The 15,371-nt window shown below is 52.4% G+C and overlaps 2 protein-coding genes across 2 annotated transcripts; one reads left to right on the top strand and one right to left on the bottom strand.

The window, feature by feature from the left end:
- Positions 1–1,001: 1,001 nt before the first annotated feature.
- On the bottom strand, positions 1,002–8,660 carry OAZ3 (ornithine decarboxylase antizyme 3). The gene is given in 6 exon segments (XM_056113569.1): positions 1,002–1,273; positions 1,644–1,729; positions 2,368–2,543; positions 3,248–3,322; positions 3,324–3,384; positions 8,206–8,660. Coding segments are annotated over 6 exon segments (996 nt in total). The 3' UTR covers positions 1,002–1,130.
- On the top strand, positions 8,644–15,371 carry MRPL9 (mitochondrial ribosomal protein L9). Its single transcript, XM_056118714.1, has 7 exons — positions 8,644–8,778; positions 8,862–9,018; positions 9,319–9,443; positions 10,323–10,373; positions 12,731–12,832; positions 14,586–14,669; positions 14,884–15,371. Exons 1-7 carry the CDS (start codon positions 8,659–8,661, stop codon positions 15,016–15,018), a joined length of 774 nt encoding a protein of 257 aa, XP_055974689.1. The 5' UTR covers positions 8,644–8,658; the 3' UTR covers positions 15,019–15,371.

Here is a 15,371-nt window from a genome sequence, read left to right as displayed (position 1 = left end):
AACCGTAATGAGCACAGCAAACTCATTTTTTTGAACTGAGTCATCAGAATCAAGCACTGCCCTTGGTCATCCTAGCTACCATGGTTCACCAGTCCACTCGCCGAAAAAAATATGGTCTAGAAGTGGGGCTGTTCTACACCTGGGTCACAGTGCCAGGCCAGTTCTCAGTTTTGTCAGTTCCTCGGTGCGTCTGCTCTTAGAGAGAATCCCCGAGAAATCACTCAGGAATTCCTGCACTGCAGAGTTGGTGATGCGTTCCTACCTGCAGTTTATGACTGTATAAATACATGTTCCTGGGGCGGGAGCAATAGCACAGCGGGTAGGGCGTTTGTTTGCCTTACATGCGGCCGACCCGGGTTTGAGTCCCAGTATCCCATATGGTCCCCTGAGCACTGCCAGGAATGATTCCTGAGTGCAAAGCCAGTAGTAACCTTTGAGCATCGCCATGTGTGACCCGAAAAGAAAATAAACACATGTTCCTTTATGTGGCCATTAGGTCCATCTCAGCAGTGTACATCCCATTCTGTTGGGTTCCTTATTGAAGCACAACCCCCAACTCTTCTGCTGCTCCCCCAGTGTGTTCTTTGGTGGTGGTCCTAGGAGTCATCCCCCTTTCCAAGGATATTAGCACTTGTCTCAGATTGAAACCACATAATATAGATAACAGCTTTCCCAGTAAGACTTAAGTCTTTCTGAGGGCCAGACAGTACAGGGTTCAGGTGCTTGCCTTGCGTGTTGCCAGCCCTGGTTTGATCACCCTAAGTGGTGTCTAGGAGTAAACTGAGCACCTACAGGTGTGACTCAAAAGCACCCACCCCAAAAAAGACTGTGGCATAAGATGGAAGATAATAGGAACCCAAAATCCTTGAGTCCCTAATTCCTCAAGTTCAGGCCCCTCAGATCTTTTCAGTTCTGAAATATTTATTATTCAGTGAATTTCTCTTCATAAGGCTCATTTTTCTACTCAGATAATCTTCATTCTCTTCCCCCCCTCCCATCCCCCAAAGGAAAAAAAAAAACACAGTGAAGGATTGCACTACCCTTTAATCCCTAGGATGGAAGGTGTTCTGAATCATATCCCTGGGCCTTTGTTCCCAGTTATTCAAGGTGCCAAGCCCGAATCAGCACGTTCAGGGAGGCTCACTGGGCAGGTGGCCATGGTCCCTTTCAAGTGGATATACCATAAAGATGGCATTGTTCCAGGGAGGGAGAGCTGGATGACCTGGTCTAACAACTTCAAAGCCCATGTAGCTGAAGGCTCTTAGCAGGGCGCCTGTGGAAGGAAAAGAACCAATTAGAACAGTGCTGCAGGGTCAGGCTTTTAGTTCCCCCTGGTAATTCCGCTTATTCCACTAAGAAACGGCTGCCTGCGGAGAAAGGAGCACAGTGTTAGGAGAATGTGCTTTGGAGTATAAAGTTCTAACCACCCTAGGCTCTAGCGCTTAGCTTTATGATGAGTCATCCCATCTGAACTTTATTTTAAACTTGAAACTAAGACGATTAAACTACTTGATGGTGTAGAGTGGGGTTAGGGATTTGACATCCCTGAAATGCTCAGAGGCATTTAAAGAGTCAGGAGGGGGTATCTTAAGGGAAAGGTGCCGTCAACTTGCTTCCGCACTAAAGGTCAGGACAATCTCTACCTCTGTCCTTCCGGTTGTTTTGGAAGTTTACAAACACGGAGTCCACACTGGTCTTCTCCTCCACATATTCTAAGGTCGCGGTCAAACTAGGGGTTAGAGAGGAAAACCGTTAGTGAAATATTTTCTCAAGATCTAGAAAGATCTACATACGGGTCAGTATTTCCTGGAAATCCGCTACCTAGTTTTGACACTTTTCTCTGAAGCCAAGAGTGGAGCATGCCATGAAATGGGCCTGCGGAGAAGGGGCTCCTTCATAAAACAGCTGGAAAGCACTTCCTGTCCACCCATTATTTGTGTGTCCCCACTTCAGTATTTGTGAATTTGAGTGCAAGTTCAACAGAGGCTTGATGGCCAGCTCTGGAATCAACCCCCGGTGGTCACATACCCACCGCCTTATTGTAGCACTGTCGCACTGTCCTCCCGTTGTTTTTTGATTTGCTCGAGCGGGCCCAGTAACGTCTCCATTGTGAGACTTCTTGTTACTATGTTTGGCATATCGAATACGTCACGGGGAGCTTGCCAGGCTTTGCCTTGCAGGCCAGATATTCTCGGTAGCTTGCCAGGCTCTCCGAGGGGGGCAGAGGAATCGAACCCGGCTCTGCAGGGCCGGCTACGCACAAGGCAAACGCCCTACTGCTGTGCTATCGCTCCAGCCCCACTGCCTTATTATGACATAATAAAGGAGTGGGACCTCTTCCTCTGCCTGTTCTCTCTCCCAGCACACCTTTCCCTGTTGCCTTGATCCAAGGCCCTATAAGGGATATCCAGGAAGAGTCGATGGTCACAGAGAAGGCCGTGCCAATGGGCAGAGGTCTTGGAGGTGAGGCGGAAGTGGAAGTCTAACTGCACCGGGTGTTTGTGGAGCAGGGGATCAGAAGCTAGCACCGTCAGGTTCCCAGCCTGGAAAAGAAGTGGAAATACAATAATCTGCTTCCATGCTCCTTTGGTCCTCAGAACAGATTAACTTGGGCGTCTTGAACCAAGGTGTCATGTGTTCCGCAATTATAACTCCATGTCTACACTGCAGTTCCCAATAGCTGGGCAGGGTTTCTGCCTGATAACCTCAGCACACAGGTGTGAAAACCTTTCAGAACGTGACAATTCTATCAGAACTTTTAGACACATTGCATCATCTATTTTTACCACCACACTGATCCACTCTCCCATTTTCCCTTCATTATTTTCTCTAAGTTATTCTACTTATCATTTAAAATGCCAAGGTTTGTACATAGGTAGGTTTGGGGTTTTTGTGTTTTCTTTGGGGGGTGGGCGGGTTGTTTTTTATAATACGGTGCAAGGTGAAGTTTTGGTCTGGGTTCCAGCCCCAGCTGGCGTCTAAACAGCACTCTGTCCCAGCAGCCTGCCCGTTTCCTTTTCTTCCTTTGACCATCAGCTCTTCTGACCTTGATTTAAAATGCTGGACCAGCATCCTTGTCTATAAAAGCAAAGTTCGTTTTTCAGCGGCTCCAGGGACTGAACCCAGAAACCTTTCACATTCAAGGAAAGTGCGCTACCACCAAGAACATTTCCAAGTTCCTTTTACACCCGAGCTCCAAGTCTCATCATCTTTGTCTGGTTCCAGTGCTGCCTCCCGGTCCACTTACTGAATACAATTCCTTAAGTTGATCCTGGTCACCCTGCTCAGTGTTTCCACCCGCCCGGAGTCCCGCTAGGGACTCAGGAGCACTGAAGGCAGCAACGGGGCCGGAGTGTCAAGTCTTCCTCTTCCTTATAAGTGATGCTGGTTAGGGGGAGAAAAAGTACAAAAATTCGTTTCTGAGCCTGACGATCAAGGCTTATGATTTCAGGTTAATTTAAATAAGACTTAATTGTTATGCATAAAATATATATTCAACATTTTAAAATATATTTTGATATAATAAAATTCAAAATAATTTACAGCATAGGCCCAAGTTCTGACTTTATGCTGTCTCTTGATGGATCAGTCCGTTTTCATTTTCCCAGGTCAGCAGAAAAAAGAAACAGGAAACGATCCATGCCAGCTTTTCACCCTGTTTTGCTCTTCTCTTTTCCCTCTTGGGATATTTTCAAGTTTTCTTTTCCCTGAAGCTTTTGTTGTTATAAAGAGATAAAAGTTACCTTTTACAACAAGGCCAACAAGGTAGCATCTTTTCCCGGAGGGTGACCCGGTATTTGTAGCAGTAGAGATAATAGGCAAACGGTGACCACAGTGGGTAGAGATAGTTCCGTGTTTTTCCCCTCTTGATATAAGAAAGGGTGTAGGTGGAGGGGGACCTGGAACAAGGCAGTTTCTCAGTTCAGTGCCTCCCTGCGGCAAAGTGACACTGAGGCTGGTGGCAGGAATTTAGGCAATCTGGTGCAATTGTGACCTAGTCTGGCACTGTGACACAGACCACGGCCAGCCCTGTGTCACCCAGTCCCACCCGGCCCCACCCTGCCGAACCCCCTCCACCAAGTAGTTGAACTGCTGCTCACTTTAGGGTTCTGCCAGGGGCAGGGATAGCTTCTGTGCTGGTCGGTAAATATCCGCGCCTGAACATTTTGCACCCACCCGACCTAGACCTCGGGTGCCTTCACACACACACACCGCCTCCCCTAAAACTCGGTAATGCAAAGGCCTGCTTGCTGTCTGGGAAGGTCAGGAGGCGTTCAAGGCCCAGCTCCAGCATTTGGCCAAGTTCTTGGGTTTCTGCTTCCTGCCCATAACAAGGCAGTTTCTCAGTGCAGTGCCTCCCTTTGGCAAAGTGAAGTTCAGAGGTGGGTGGCACGAATTCAGGCAAACTGGTGACATTGTGACCTAGCTTGGTATTGTGACACAGACCAAGGGCGGCCCTGCCCCACTCTGCCCCCTTAACCAAGGCGCCTGTATAACTACAGACCCCTTCCTTCACAAGTATTCAGCATGTGTGTCAGTTGATACCTCTCATGCCTGAATACCCAAACTACACCCTGTGGCACACACACAGCAGCTTCCCCTAAAATTAAGCGATTTACAGGGCTGGTTGCTCTCTAATGAGAGGAGACGTTCGTTAAGGGCCAGATTCGGCATCTGACCTGCTGTTCCTGATTCCTACTCTGTGATTTTACCATCATCCCTGCCTTTAATAACCTAGGGGTGATACCCATTGAGAAACATTTTCTTGACTCATAGGATAGGAGCATTGCCTTTGCAAAGTTAATGGAAATTCATTATCCAGGGGCTGCTGGATGGAGTCATAGCAAAATAGCTCACGCCCGATCTAAAAAACACGACCATCTCTGTCCCATTGCCACGTGAAAATTCACTGGACTGGATCATATAATTTTTCCCGATATAGAAAGACAAGTTTGTGGTTAAGTTTCGCCCAAGTTTTAAGGAAACGTTGGATCTTAACAAAAATATTGAGCAATACAGCTGGGAGGGCAGTTGGCTTGTACACAGTTTGATCCCTGGTACCCCAAAATGTGCCCTGCCAGGAGTGATCCCTGAGCATTCCTGACTGTGGCCCTAAAACCAAATATATATATATATATACATATGTATATGTATATATATGGGCTGGAGAGGTAGCACAGTGGGTAGGGCGGTTGCCTTGCATGCAGCCAACATGGCTGACCCAAGTTCGATTCCTCTGCCCCTCTCAGAGAACCCGGCAAACTACCAAGAGTATCTCATCCACATGGCAAAGCCTGGCAAGCTCCCCGTGACATATTCAATATGCCAAACACAGTAAAGTTTCACAATGTTACTGGACCCACTCAAGCAAATCGATGAACAACGGGAGGACAGTGATATATGTATGTATATATATATATATATATATATATATATATATATCACTATCACTGTTATCCCATTGATCATTGACTTACTTGAGCAGGTGCCAGTAATATCTCTCTTCCAGCCCTGAGATTTCAGCAGCCTCTTACTCATCTTTTCCCAAAGATTGGTGGCACTTTCAGGGTCAAGGGAATGAGACCTATTTTCATTACTGTATTGGCATATCAAATACACCACAGGAAGCTTGCCAGGCTCTGCCCACACAGGCAGGATACTCTCGGTAGCTTGCCAGGCTCTCCGGGAGGCATAAATGGGTAGGAAGTGTCTTACACTGTGTCACGCAGCCGCTTTGCAGCCACGCAGTCCAGAAAGCATCCTGGAGCGTGGTGGTGGTTGGGCAGTGGTGCTGGGGCTGGGTCCATTGGGTGGGGAGATGTGTGTGTGTGTGTGTGTGTGTGTGTGTGTGTGTGTATCACTTGTATCACTTGTCCCATTGTTCATGGATTTGCTTGAGCGGGTGCCAGTAACATCTCCATTTCTCCCTGCCCCGTGCTAGTGTAGCCCTGTGGCATATTGGGGGCTCTTCCAGGGTCATGGGAATGAGACCCGTTATTGTTACTGTTTTTGGCATATCAAAAACGTCACAGGTAACTTGCCAGGCTCCATCGTGTGGGCGGGATACTCTGAGTAGTGAGAGGGAGAAACTGCATCGCCCTCTTCTGGGAGCTTTGTTTTATAGCCTCTGCATCTTGGCCGTTGATGAGATTACATGGCGCCAGGGGCAGTTTATAGGTGTGACTGCCAAGCTGCTGGAAAACTGGGGATCTGGGTGAAGGGGGAGCAATCCCGATCCGAGCAAGCCTGGAGATCTCAGCCACAGGTCCTGCATACCTGGGTTCCTCTGCCAGTTCCTTCATGTGTGAGGCTCGTCCAAGCATGTGGAGAGTGGCTTGAGCATGGCTGTGTTTGGGTTCTGGAGGTTTTCGGCTGCCGGGTTTCTGCTTGGGGTGGGGAGGGAGACTCAACCCACCCCCCCACCTCCGAGGGGCCCCAGTGAAGACAGCCTGGCTGGCACAGGGCAGGAGATTTTGTGTGTATACACATATATAATTTAGATATATAACGTAACATGTCAGAAGATGTTTTTCAAGAGACAGCCAAGAGGCCATGTAGATTGGAGCACTTTCAGCTGGAGAATAGGAGATTTTTTTTAGACAAAGACCCTACTTACTGTCCTATAGATCTGGTCCCCAAAAGAATAGAGTTCTCATCAACCTAAATAGAATAGACTGCAGTTGGGGCAGTTCGGGGGCTCAGATTATTTGGAAGATGAGCTCTGAATTTTCCAGGAGAGGTGGGAGAAAGGGGGTAGGAGGAAGGGGAGTGAGGAGATGAATAAATCTGACAACTAAGTTGTTTATCAATGGGGGAGAGGGTGAGAGAGCGAATAGGGCAGAGGAGAAGCACCCTAATTGGGAGGGGAATTGGCACTTCCGTTGATCAGTGTGTACTGCAGTAGCATTGTGAAGCTAAAGCCTAACTTGCTACCACTGCAAACCATGTTACCGCAATTAAAAACATTTTCGGGCTGGAGCACAGCGGGTAGGGCGTTTGCCTTGCACGCGGCCAACCCGGGTTCGATTCCCTGCATCCCATATGGTCCCCTGGGCACCGCCAGGAGTAATTCCTGAATGCATGAGCCAGGAATAATCCCTGTGCAATGCCAGATGTGACCCAAAAGGCAAAAAAAAAAAAAAAATCCTTTTTAATGGAGGTCACCGGACTCTATAGCTCTCATCCCATGTTGCCCGGCCCACCCACACCCACCTCCCCACCCCAAAAAAAAGTGATTGCCAGGAGTAACTCCAGAGCACCGCTCGATGTGGCCCCAAAACAAGCAACAACCAAAAAAAAAAAAAAAAACTGAACTGAAACTGAAGTTCTCCAGGCGCAAGGAAGTGTGATTTGGAGCGAGGTCGAGATGCTCAGAGCATAGAGTATCGAGGATCGTTCTGGCCCCAACCCGTGTTCTCGGACCCCGCCTGCTTCCCCACTTCCCCTCGAGGGCGTTGGCCCTTGTGATTCCCAGTCCTCGTTGCCTGTTGGCTCAAACGCGCCGGAGTGGGTGGGAATCCACCTGCAGCACTTGACAGTGGCCCAGAGTGGAGCGACAGCTGTCAGTGCTGGAGTTGGGGGGACCGCGGGGGGAGCCCGGGCCCCTGACACCTTCCTGCCAAAGACGGAATGAGGGGCTGGAGCGCTAGCACAGCGGGGAGGGCGTCTGCCTTGCACGCGCCGCCGACCCGGGTTCGATTCCCAGCATCCCATAGGGTCCCCCGAGCACCGCCAGGAGTAGCTCCTGAGTGCAGAGCCAGGAGTAACGACCCCCTGTGCATCACCGGGTGCGACCCAAAAATTTAAAAAAAAAAAAAAAAGCAAAAATAAAGTCGGAATGAAGCCAGCACAGAGGTCAGCCGTGTCGTTCCTGGTGTCGGCCCAACTGGCGCTCATTGCACGCTCTGTGGCTCTCTGGGCCCGGCCCGGCCACCGAGCGGGCTAAAGGAAGTGCATGGACCACGGAACCAGCAACGGCGACCAGCCTCCCGGCGCTCGGCTGCCTGGGCTCGGCCAACCCGACATTCGGCTCGGCTCGGCTCGGCTCGGCTCGTCCCGGCTCGACTCGGCTCGTCCCGACTCGGCTCGGCTCGTCCCGGCTCGTCCCGACTCGGCTCGTCCCCACTCGGCTCGGCTCGGCTCGTCCCCACTCGGCTCGGCTCGTCCCGACTCGGCTCGTCCCGGCTCGGCTCGGCTCGTCCCTACTCTTCTCGGCTCGTCCCGGCTCGGCTCGTCCCGGCTCGTCCCCACTCGGCTCGGCTCGGCTCGTCCCGACTCGGCTCCTCCCGGCTCGACTCGGCTCGTCCCGGCTCGGCTCGGCTCGTCTCGTCCCGACTCGGCTCGTCCCGGCTCGTCTCGGCTCGACTCGTCCCGACTCGGCTCGTCCCGACTCGGCTCGTCCCCACTCGGCTCGGCTCGGCTCGTCCCGGCTCGTCCCGACTCGGCTCGTCTCGGCTCGGCTCGTCCCGACTCGGCTCGTCTCGGCTCGGCTCGTCCCGACTCGGCTCGTCTCGGCTCGGCTCGTCCCGGCTCGTCTCGGCTCGGCTCGTCCCGACTCGGCTCGTCTCGGCTCGGCTCGTCCCGACTCGGCTCGTCCCGACTCGGCTCGGCGCTCGGGCGCGGCGCGGGCAGCCGCGGGGTCCTTGCGCGCCGGGGGACATGGCGGCGGCCGTGGTCCGCGCTCTGCTGCGGGCGGGCGCCGGGAGGCAGCTGCTCGGGCCGCGGCCGGGAGCGGCCAGCCCGGGCCTGGCGCGCGACTTCGGCCTCTCCCAGAGCCGGGTAAGGGCCGGGCCGGGTGCCCCGCGCTCCCCCCCCGCCCCCCAGCCCCGCACTCACGCGCTGGCCCCCGCGCCCTCCCCCAGGACACAGTGATCGTGGAGCGCTGGTGGAAGGTGCCGCTGGCCGGAGAGGGGCGGACGCCGCGGCTGCACCGGCGGCATCGCGTGTACCGGCTGGTGGAGGACACGAAGCACCGGCCGCAGGGCACCCTGGACCTCATCCTCACGCGGTCCGTGGACGGTAGGAGCGGCCGAGGGTGCTCGGACACTGCGCCCGATCGGGACCTCGGGGCAGGGGAACGTCACCTTCCCCGCAGCCGGGAGAAGCCGCAGTGCACGGGGCCTGGCGCCCCGCAGCTGGGGGGCTCGATCCCGGCACCCCATGCGGTTCCCCAGGCCCTGAGCACCCCCGGAGTGTGCCTCCCTCCAAAAAAACACAGTGATTGTCAATGCCGTTACAAGCAGTAAGGTTCTCGGAAGCATCAGCCCTCGGGTCGGTCCACCCCTCCTGCCCGGTTCTGATCCAGGATCTCCTCTGCAGAACTAGGAGTCCGGGGCGACCTGGTGTCCGTGAAGAAATCGCTGGGCCGGAACCGGCTGCTGCCCCAAGGACTGGCCGTATACGCGTCCCCTGAAAACAAGCAGCTGTTTGAAGAGGAGAGATTGGTGAGCTCAAAAGGGACTTGAAGGAGGAAGAGCACTGAAGGTCACTGCCCAGAGGAGGGAGTACTGAGTTCAGGCCCTTTGGGTGTGCGGCCAGGGCGAGGTCAGTCCCCCAGCACCACTAGCACTGATCACAGTGATCACTGAGCACAGAGCCTTGCAGGGCTGGGTGTAGCCCCCCCCCCCCAAAAAAAAAAAAAACAATTGAAGATTTTTTAATTTATTTTGGTTTTGGTTTTGGGTTTTTTGAGCCATACTCAGCAGTGCTAAGGAATCTGTCCCAGCAGCCTCAGGGAACCATATGGGGTTCCAGGATCACATCTGGGTGTGCAGCTTGCAAGGCAAATGCCCTGGCCGATGCACTATTCACTCCAGAACAAAATACCCTGAAGACTTCTACTGGCACCTCCTTTCCTTTGATAAGTACGGAGGTGTGGTAGAAAATGAGATTTCGGGGGCTGGAGCGATAGCACAGCGGGTAGGGCGTTTGCCTTGCACGCAGCCAACCCGGGTTCGAGTCCCAGCATCCCATATGGTCCCCCAAGCACCGCCAGGAGTCATTCCCGAGTACATGAGCCAGGAGTAACCCCTGAGCGTCGCCAAGTGTGACCCAGAAAGAAAAAAAAAAAATGAGATTTCACAACAGCCTGTGCCAAGCATAAGAAAGGGTGTTTTCCTTGCACGTGGCCGACCCGGGTTCGATTCCTAGCATCCCATATGGCCCCCCGAGCACCGCCAGGAGTAATTCCTGAGTGCAGAGCCAGGAGTAACCCCTGTTCTTCGCCAGGTGTGACCCAAAAAAGCAAAAGTGAAAAAAAAAAGGCATTTGTGCATATATACCACGAGTATTTAAACATTTTCTTCCATTATTTCTTTTTTTAGATGAGACAGAAAGGAAAATTGGAGAAAATCCAAACCAAGGCAGGGGAGGCGGTGAGTAGAACGTAATATTTATTGGAAATCTACAGGAGTCCCGGGCTGCTTCCTGAGAGACCTTTGAGTTAAGCCTCCAGTGGTGGACCCAGCGGGGAGGGCAGGAAGTCTTGTGACAGCCGTCAGAGGTATGGAGACCTCCTGGGAGACCCCAGCCTGGATACCAGGGAGCCCAGCTGAAGCGAAAGGAAGAGCCGGGGCTGCAGAAGTGTTGACAGGCTTGTGGGAGGGAATACAGACACATGAGAAAGTGATTGGTTAGTTATTAACTGGTGCTTGAGGATACAGGCCAGAAAGTCAGAATGAGCAGCGGCACTTCTGGGAATATATCCTGGAGAGGCCAAAAAGTACAGTAGAGGGGCTGGAGCGAGAGCACAGCGGGTCGGGCGTTTGCCTTGCACGCGGCCGACCCGGGTTCGATTCCCAGCATCCCATTTGGTCCCCTGAGCACCGCCAGGAGTCATTCCTGAGTGCATGAGCCAGGAGTGACCCCTGAGCATCGCTGGGTGTGACCCAAAAAGCAAAAAAATAAAATAAAATTTAATGACAGAGGACTGGAACTATAGTACAGGGGTCGGGCGTTTGCCTTGCAAGCGGCCGACCAGGGTTCGATCCCCAGCATCCCATATGGTCCCCTGAGCACCGCCAGGAGTAATTCCTGAGTGCATGAGCCAGGAGTAACCCCTGTGCAAAGCCGGGTGTGACCCAAAAAAGCCAAAAAAATACAGTAGAAATGACATCTGCAGGGCTGGAGCAATAGCACAGCGGGTCGGGTGTCTGCCTTGCACGTGGCTGACCCGGGTTCGATTCCCAGCATCCCATGTGGTCCCCTGAGCACCGCCAGGAGTCATTCCTGAGTGCAGAGCCAGGAGTAACCCCTGTGCATCACCAGGTGTGACCCCAAAAGCAAAAAAAAAAAAAGGTGACACAGACAGAAATGGACTAGGGTGATTGGAGAGGGCTTTTTGGCCAGAAGGATTGGGAACATTTTGTTTTAGGTTTCTCTTTGCATTTTTTTGTGTGGGTTTTTTTTTTTTTTCGGGGGGGTGAGGGGGAGCTGTTCCTTCTTGTGTTGGGGGTGGGGGAAGCCCATGCTCTGGATGTGCTTCTCTGTCTGTGCTCAGGGAGCGAACCAGTGTTGGCCTATGTAAGACAAGCACCTTATCCCTGGACCATCTCTCTAGCTCCAGGGAAAGGTGTTTTTTTAAAGGAGAAAGGCCCTCCCGTTGATCGTCGATTTGCTCGAGCGGGCCCAGTAACGTCTCCATTGGAGACTTTGTTGTTACTGTGTCTGGCATATCGAATACTCTCGGTAGCTTGCCGGAGTTAAAGGAGAAAAAGTGTGAATATGTTTAAAGTATATATTGACACATGGGCAGTCTAGGAGTTAAAGCAGTAGCACAGCGGGTCAGACACTTACCTTGCATGAAGCCGGCCCGGGTTCAGTCCCCTGCATCCTGTATGGTCCCCTGCAGACCAGGAGTAATTCCTGAGCACTGCCCTGTGTGGCCCAGAACCAAAAGCAGACCAGTGTAGCTGGACGACCTACATAGTGTGTTAGTAGAGGTAGAAAGGGATGTGACAAGATTTAGAAAATGTCTTGGGGGGGCTGGAGCAATAGCACAGCAGGTCGGGCGTTTGCCTTGCACGCGGCCGACCCGGGTTCGACTCCCAGCATCCCATATGGTCCCCTGAGCACGGCCAGGAGTAATTCCTGAGTGCAGAGCCAGGAGTAGCCCCTGTGAATTGCCAGGTGTGACCCCAAAAAAGAGCAAAAAAATAAAAATGACTTGGGGGTGGAGAGTGCAGGGTCTGGGGCTCCTGCCTTCCACACGGCCCACCCAGTTCAACCCCGGCACCAAATCTGGTCTCAAACCCTGCAGTAAGCCCTGAGCACTGCCAGGTCTGGCCCCCCCCAAAAAAGGGTCTTGATTCCTCAGATTATTAATTCCTTCTTCCCCTTGTAATTGGGAGTCATTACTGGTGTAGGGGTAGGATGGGAAGTCCAGAAATACTGACGAAATAGTTTCTGGCAATCATTCTGGGGCAGGAGAAGATAGTACAGGGGTTAGTGCCCGGTTCAGTCCCCAGCACCACGATCACCGAGAGCAGGGAGCAGCTTCTGAGCACTGCCAGGTGGGGCCCACACCATCCTCATCCCAAAACAGAGAACACCGGTGCTTCGCGGGAGACGGTGGGGCCTGGTCAGTTCAGCCTGTCCATCTTGCCCTTTCCTCCTCTCGTCTGGCCACTTGCAGACAGGAATCACTCCTCCTGCCTTTGCCTCGCTTTTCTCGTTTTTTTTTTTTTTTCTCCTGGGAACCAGTTCTCACCTCTCCCCTGTATATTTCTCTCAGACAGTGAAATTCCTAAAAAATTGCCACCTGGAAGTAGGGATGAAGAATAACGTCAAATGGGAACTAAGCCCTGAAATAGTTGCCCGTCACTTCCTCAGAAACGTGAGTATCCCCAGAGCCGCTAAACCCTTGGTGGCCAGGACTGGCCCCTTGGTTGGTTGGTTGGTTGGTTGGTTTGAGCAGGTTGTGGGCGTGAAGGGGCTCAGGCTGAGGATCAGGAGTGAGCACGCAAATTTGGGAGATTTTGGTTCTTAGTATTTCGTTATGTTTTTGCTTTCTAAAAAATCCGGTTTTTGCAGTGAACGTGTGTGTAAATTTTAGCTTTTATTATTATTAATGAAGCAACCCTAGGGAAGAGCAATTTTCCCCCTATTGATTAAGTTACTGTGATTTATAATAGTGTGAAGTGTACATAATCCAACATCACACCCATCACCAGTGTACCCTCCTCCCTTCCCCTAGACCCCCAACTCCCTCCCTTTCAACCTGCCACCCCCCAGCTCACTTATATGGATCAGTTCTCCCATTGTGTTGACTCTGGTGCTTTGTTACTTCTTTGCCGTGCATCTTACAAGTCTCACATGTGAGAGACCATTCTGTGTCAGTCATTTTCCTTCTGACTGATTTCACTCAGCATGATATCCTCAGACTCATCCATTTCAAGGAAATCTGCATGATTTTTGTTCTTTATCAGAGCTGCATAGTATTCCATTATGTATAGATACCACAACTTTTTTTATTCATTCACCCAGAGTTGGGCTTTGGGGTTGTGTCGTATCTTGGCTATTGTACTAAATGCGGTGATAAACATTGGTTTGCAGAGATCTTTTGAAATTAACATGTTTTGGAGAAAGATGCCAAGACATGGTGTTGCTGGTTCAATGAAAGGCTAGTCCTGTTTTGAGATGTTTTTCATTGTTTTTGATAGGCATTTCCCTGATCATGAGTGACGAGGAGCACTTTTTCATATTGGGAACATAAATTTGAAAACCAACAGGGAAAAGTTGGTGGTTTTACTTATTCATTCTCTAGTTAGGAACTGTGTTTGGCTGTAGAGTTTTATTTCTGTGGCTAATGTATTTTGGCTTCAGGACATATCTGCCTTTGTGAATCCCTTTCCCTTCCTGCGGGGAAATCAGGACTGAGTTTCTCTGCCACCAGTTCTGGAGCTCTTGCCGGCCTGTGGAGTGAGCCCCCAGCAAAGCCCCCCCATTTTATTCATCCCTGTTCAAGACAACCTAGCCTGGGGGCCAGAGCAGAAGTACAGATGTAGTAGAACGCTTTCCTTGCGAATGGCCGACCCAGGTTCCTTCCCTGGCACCCCACGTGGTTCCCCAAACCCCACCAGGAGTGATCCCTGAGCCCCGTCGGGTGTGGCACAAAAAGGAGATTCGGGGCTGGAGCAATAGCACAGTGGGCAGGGCGTTTGCCTTGCATGGGGCCGACCCGGGTTCGATTCCCAGCATCCCATATGGTCCCCTGAGCACCGCCAGGGGTAACTCCTGAGCGCAGAGCCAGGAGGAATCCCTGTGCATCGCCGGGTGTGACCCAAAAATTAAAAAAAAAAAATTTTAAAAAAAGAAAGTTGAACGTTGGGCTGGAGCGATAGCACAGCGGGTAGGGCATTTGCCTGGCACGCGGCCGACCCGGGTTCGATTCTCAGCATCCCATATGGTCCCCTGAGCACCGCCAGGAGTGGTTCCTGAGTGCAGAGCCAGGAGGAACCCCTGTGCATTGCCAGGTGTGACCCAAAAAGCAAAAAAAAAAAAGGGGGGGGGAGATTCTAGAACCCTCCCTCTGAGGCCGCCGGTTGTGGTGCCAGGCATGCAGAGCTCCTCTTGCCTGTTCTTTGCAGCTTGGTGTTGTGGTCTCCCCGCACGCATTGAAGCTCCCGGAAGAGCCCATCACACGGAGGGGCGAGTACTGGTGTGAGGTGACGGTGAGTGTTCTCCCTTCTGTGTGTGTGGTGGGCAGCCCCTAGGCAAGGTTTGCTTGGGATGTCTGGGGTCACTCCTGGCCACACTCAGCCCAGTGCTGCACAGGCCCAGCAGTCCTGGGATTGAACTGGACGTCTCTGGTATGCAAGCAGGTGCGACTGGGCTGTTCACACTGCTCCGGCTGTATCTCAGGATTTTGTTGTTCCGCGTGTGCAGGTAAACGGACTTGACACTGTGAGGGTTCCGATGTCGGTGGTGAACTTTGAAAGGCCCAAGACGAAAAGATACAAGCACTGGCTAGCCCAGCAGAGTGCCCAGGGAAGAGCCCCCAGCAGCTCCCAGGGGACTTGAGCTGCTCCCCCACGGGGCAGTGACAGCCAAGGAGCAGAGACAGGCTGACACCCCGATCCGGCTTGCCATGAGCTCTCGGGCGCCCTGCTGACAGCACACGTGCCCTTGCTCAAGTGTCCGCGTTCGCCGTCGCTGCTGTTGGCTTCTTCCCACGGTCGGGCTGATGGGGCCTGTGTTGCAGCATAAATTCCAGGCTCTGGTCTTCATGAAGATCAAGAGAAGAAGCTGGGGGTCGGTAGACCAGGGCAGTCTCGAGCCTGGTCAGCCTCTTCCTTTGTTGGAATTCACTGGGACACAGAAAGAACTGGCCCGTGTCGGATTTCTATCTCAGAAATAAAGAGATTGTGCTCTGA

The sequence above is a fragment of the Sorex fumeus genome, unplaced genomic scaffold, assembly GCF_029834395.1.
Source record: "Sorex fumeus unplaced genomic scaffold, SorFum_2.1 ptg000001l, whole genome shotgun sequence".
Classification (NCBI taxonomy): domain Eukaryota; kingdom Metazoa; phylum Chordata; class Mammalia; order Eulipotyphla; family Soricidae; genus Sorex; species Sorex fumeus.
The sequence above is the reverse complement of the archived record's forward strand: the minus strand, read 5'-3'. Positions and strand labels throughout refer to the sequence as shown.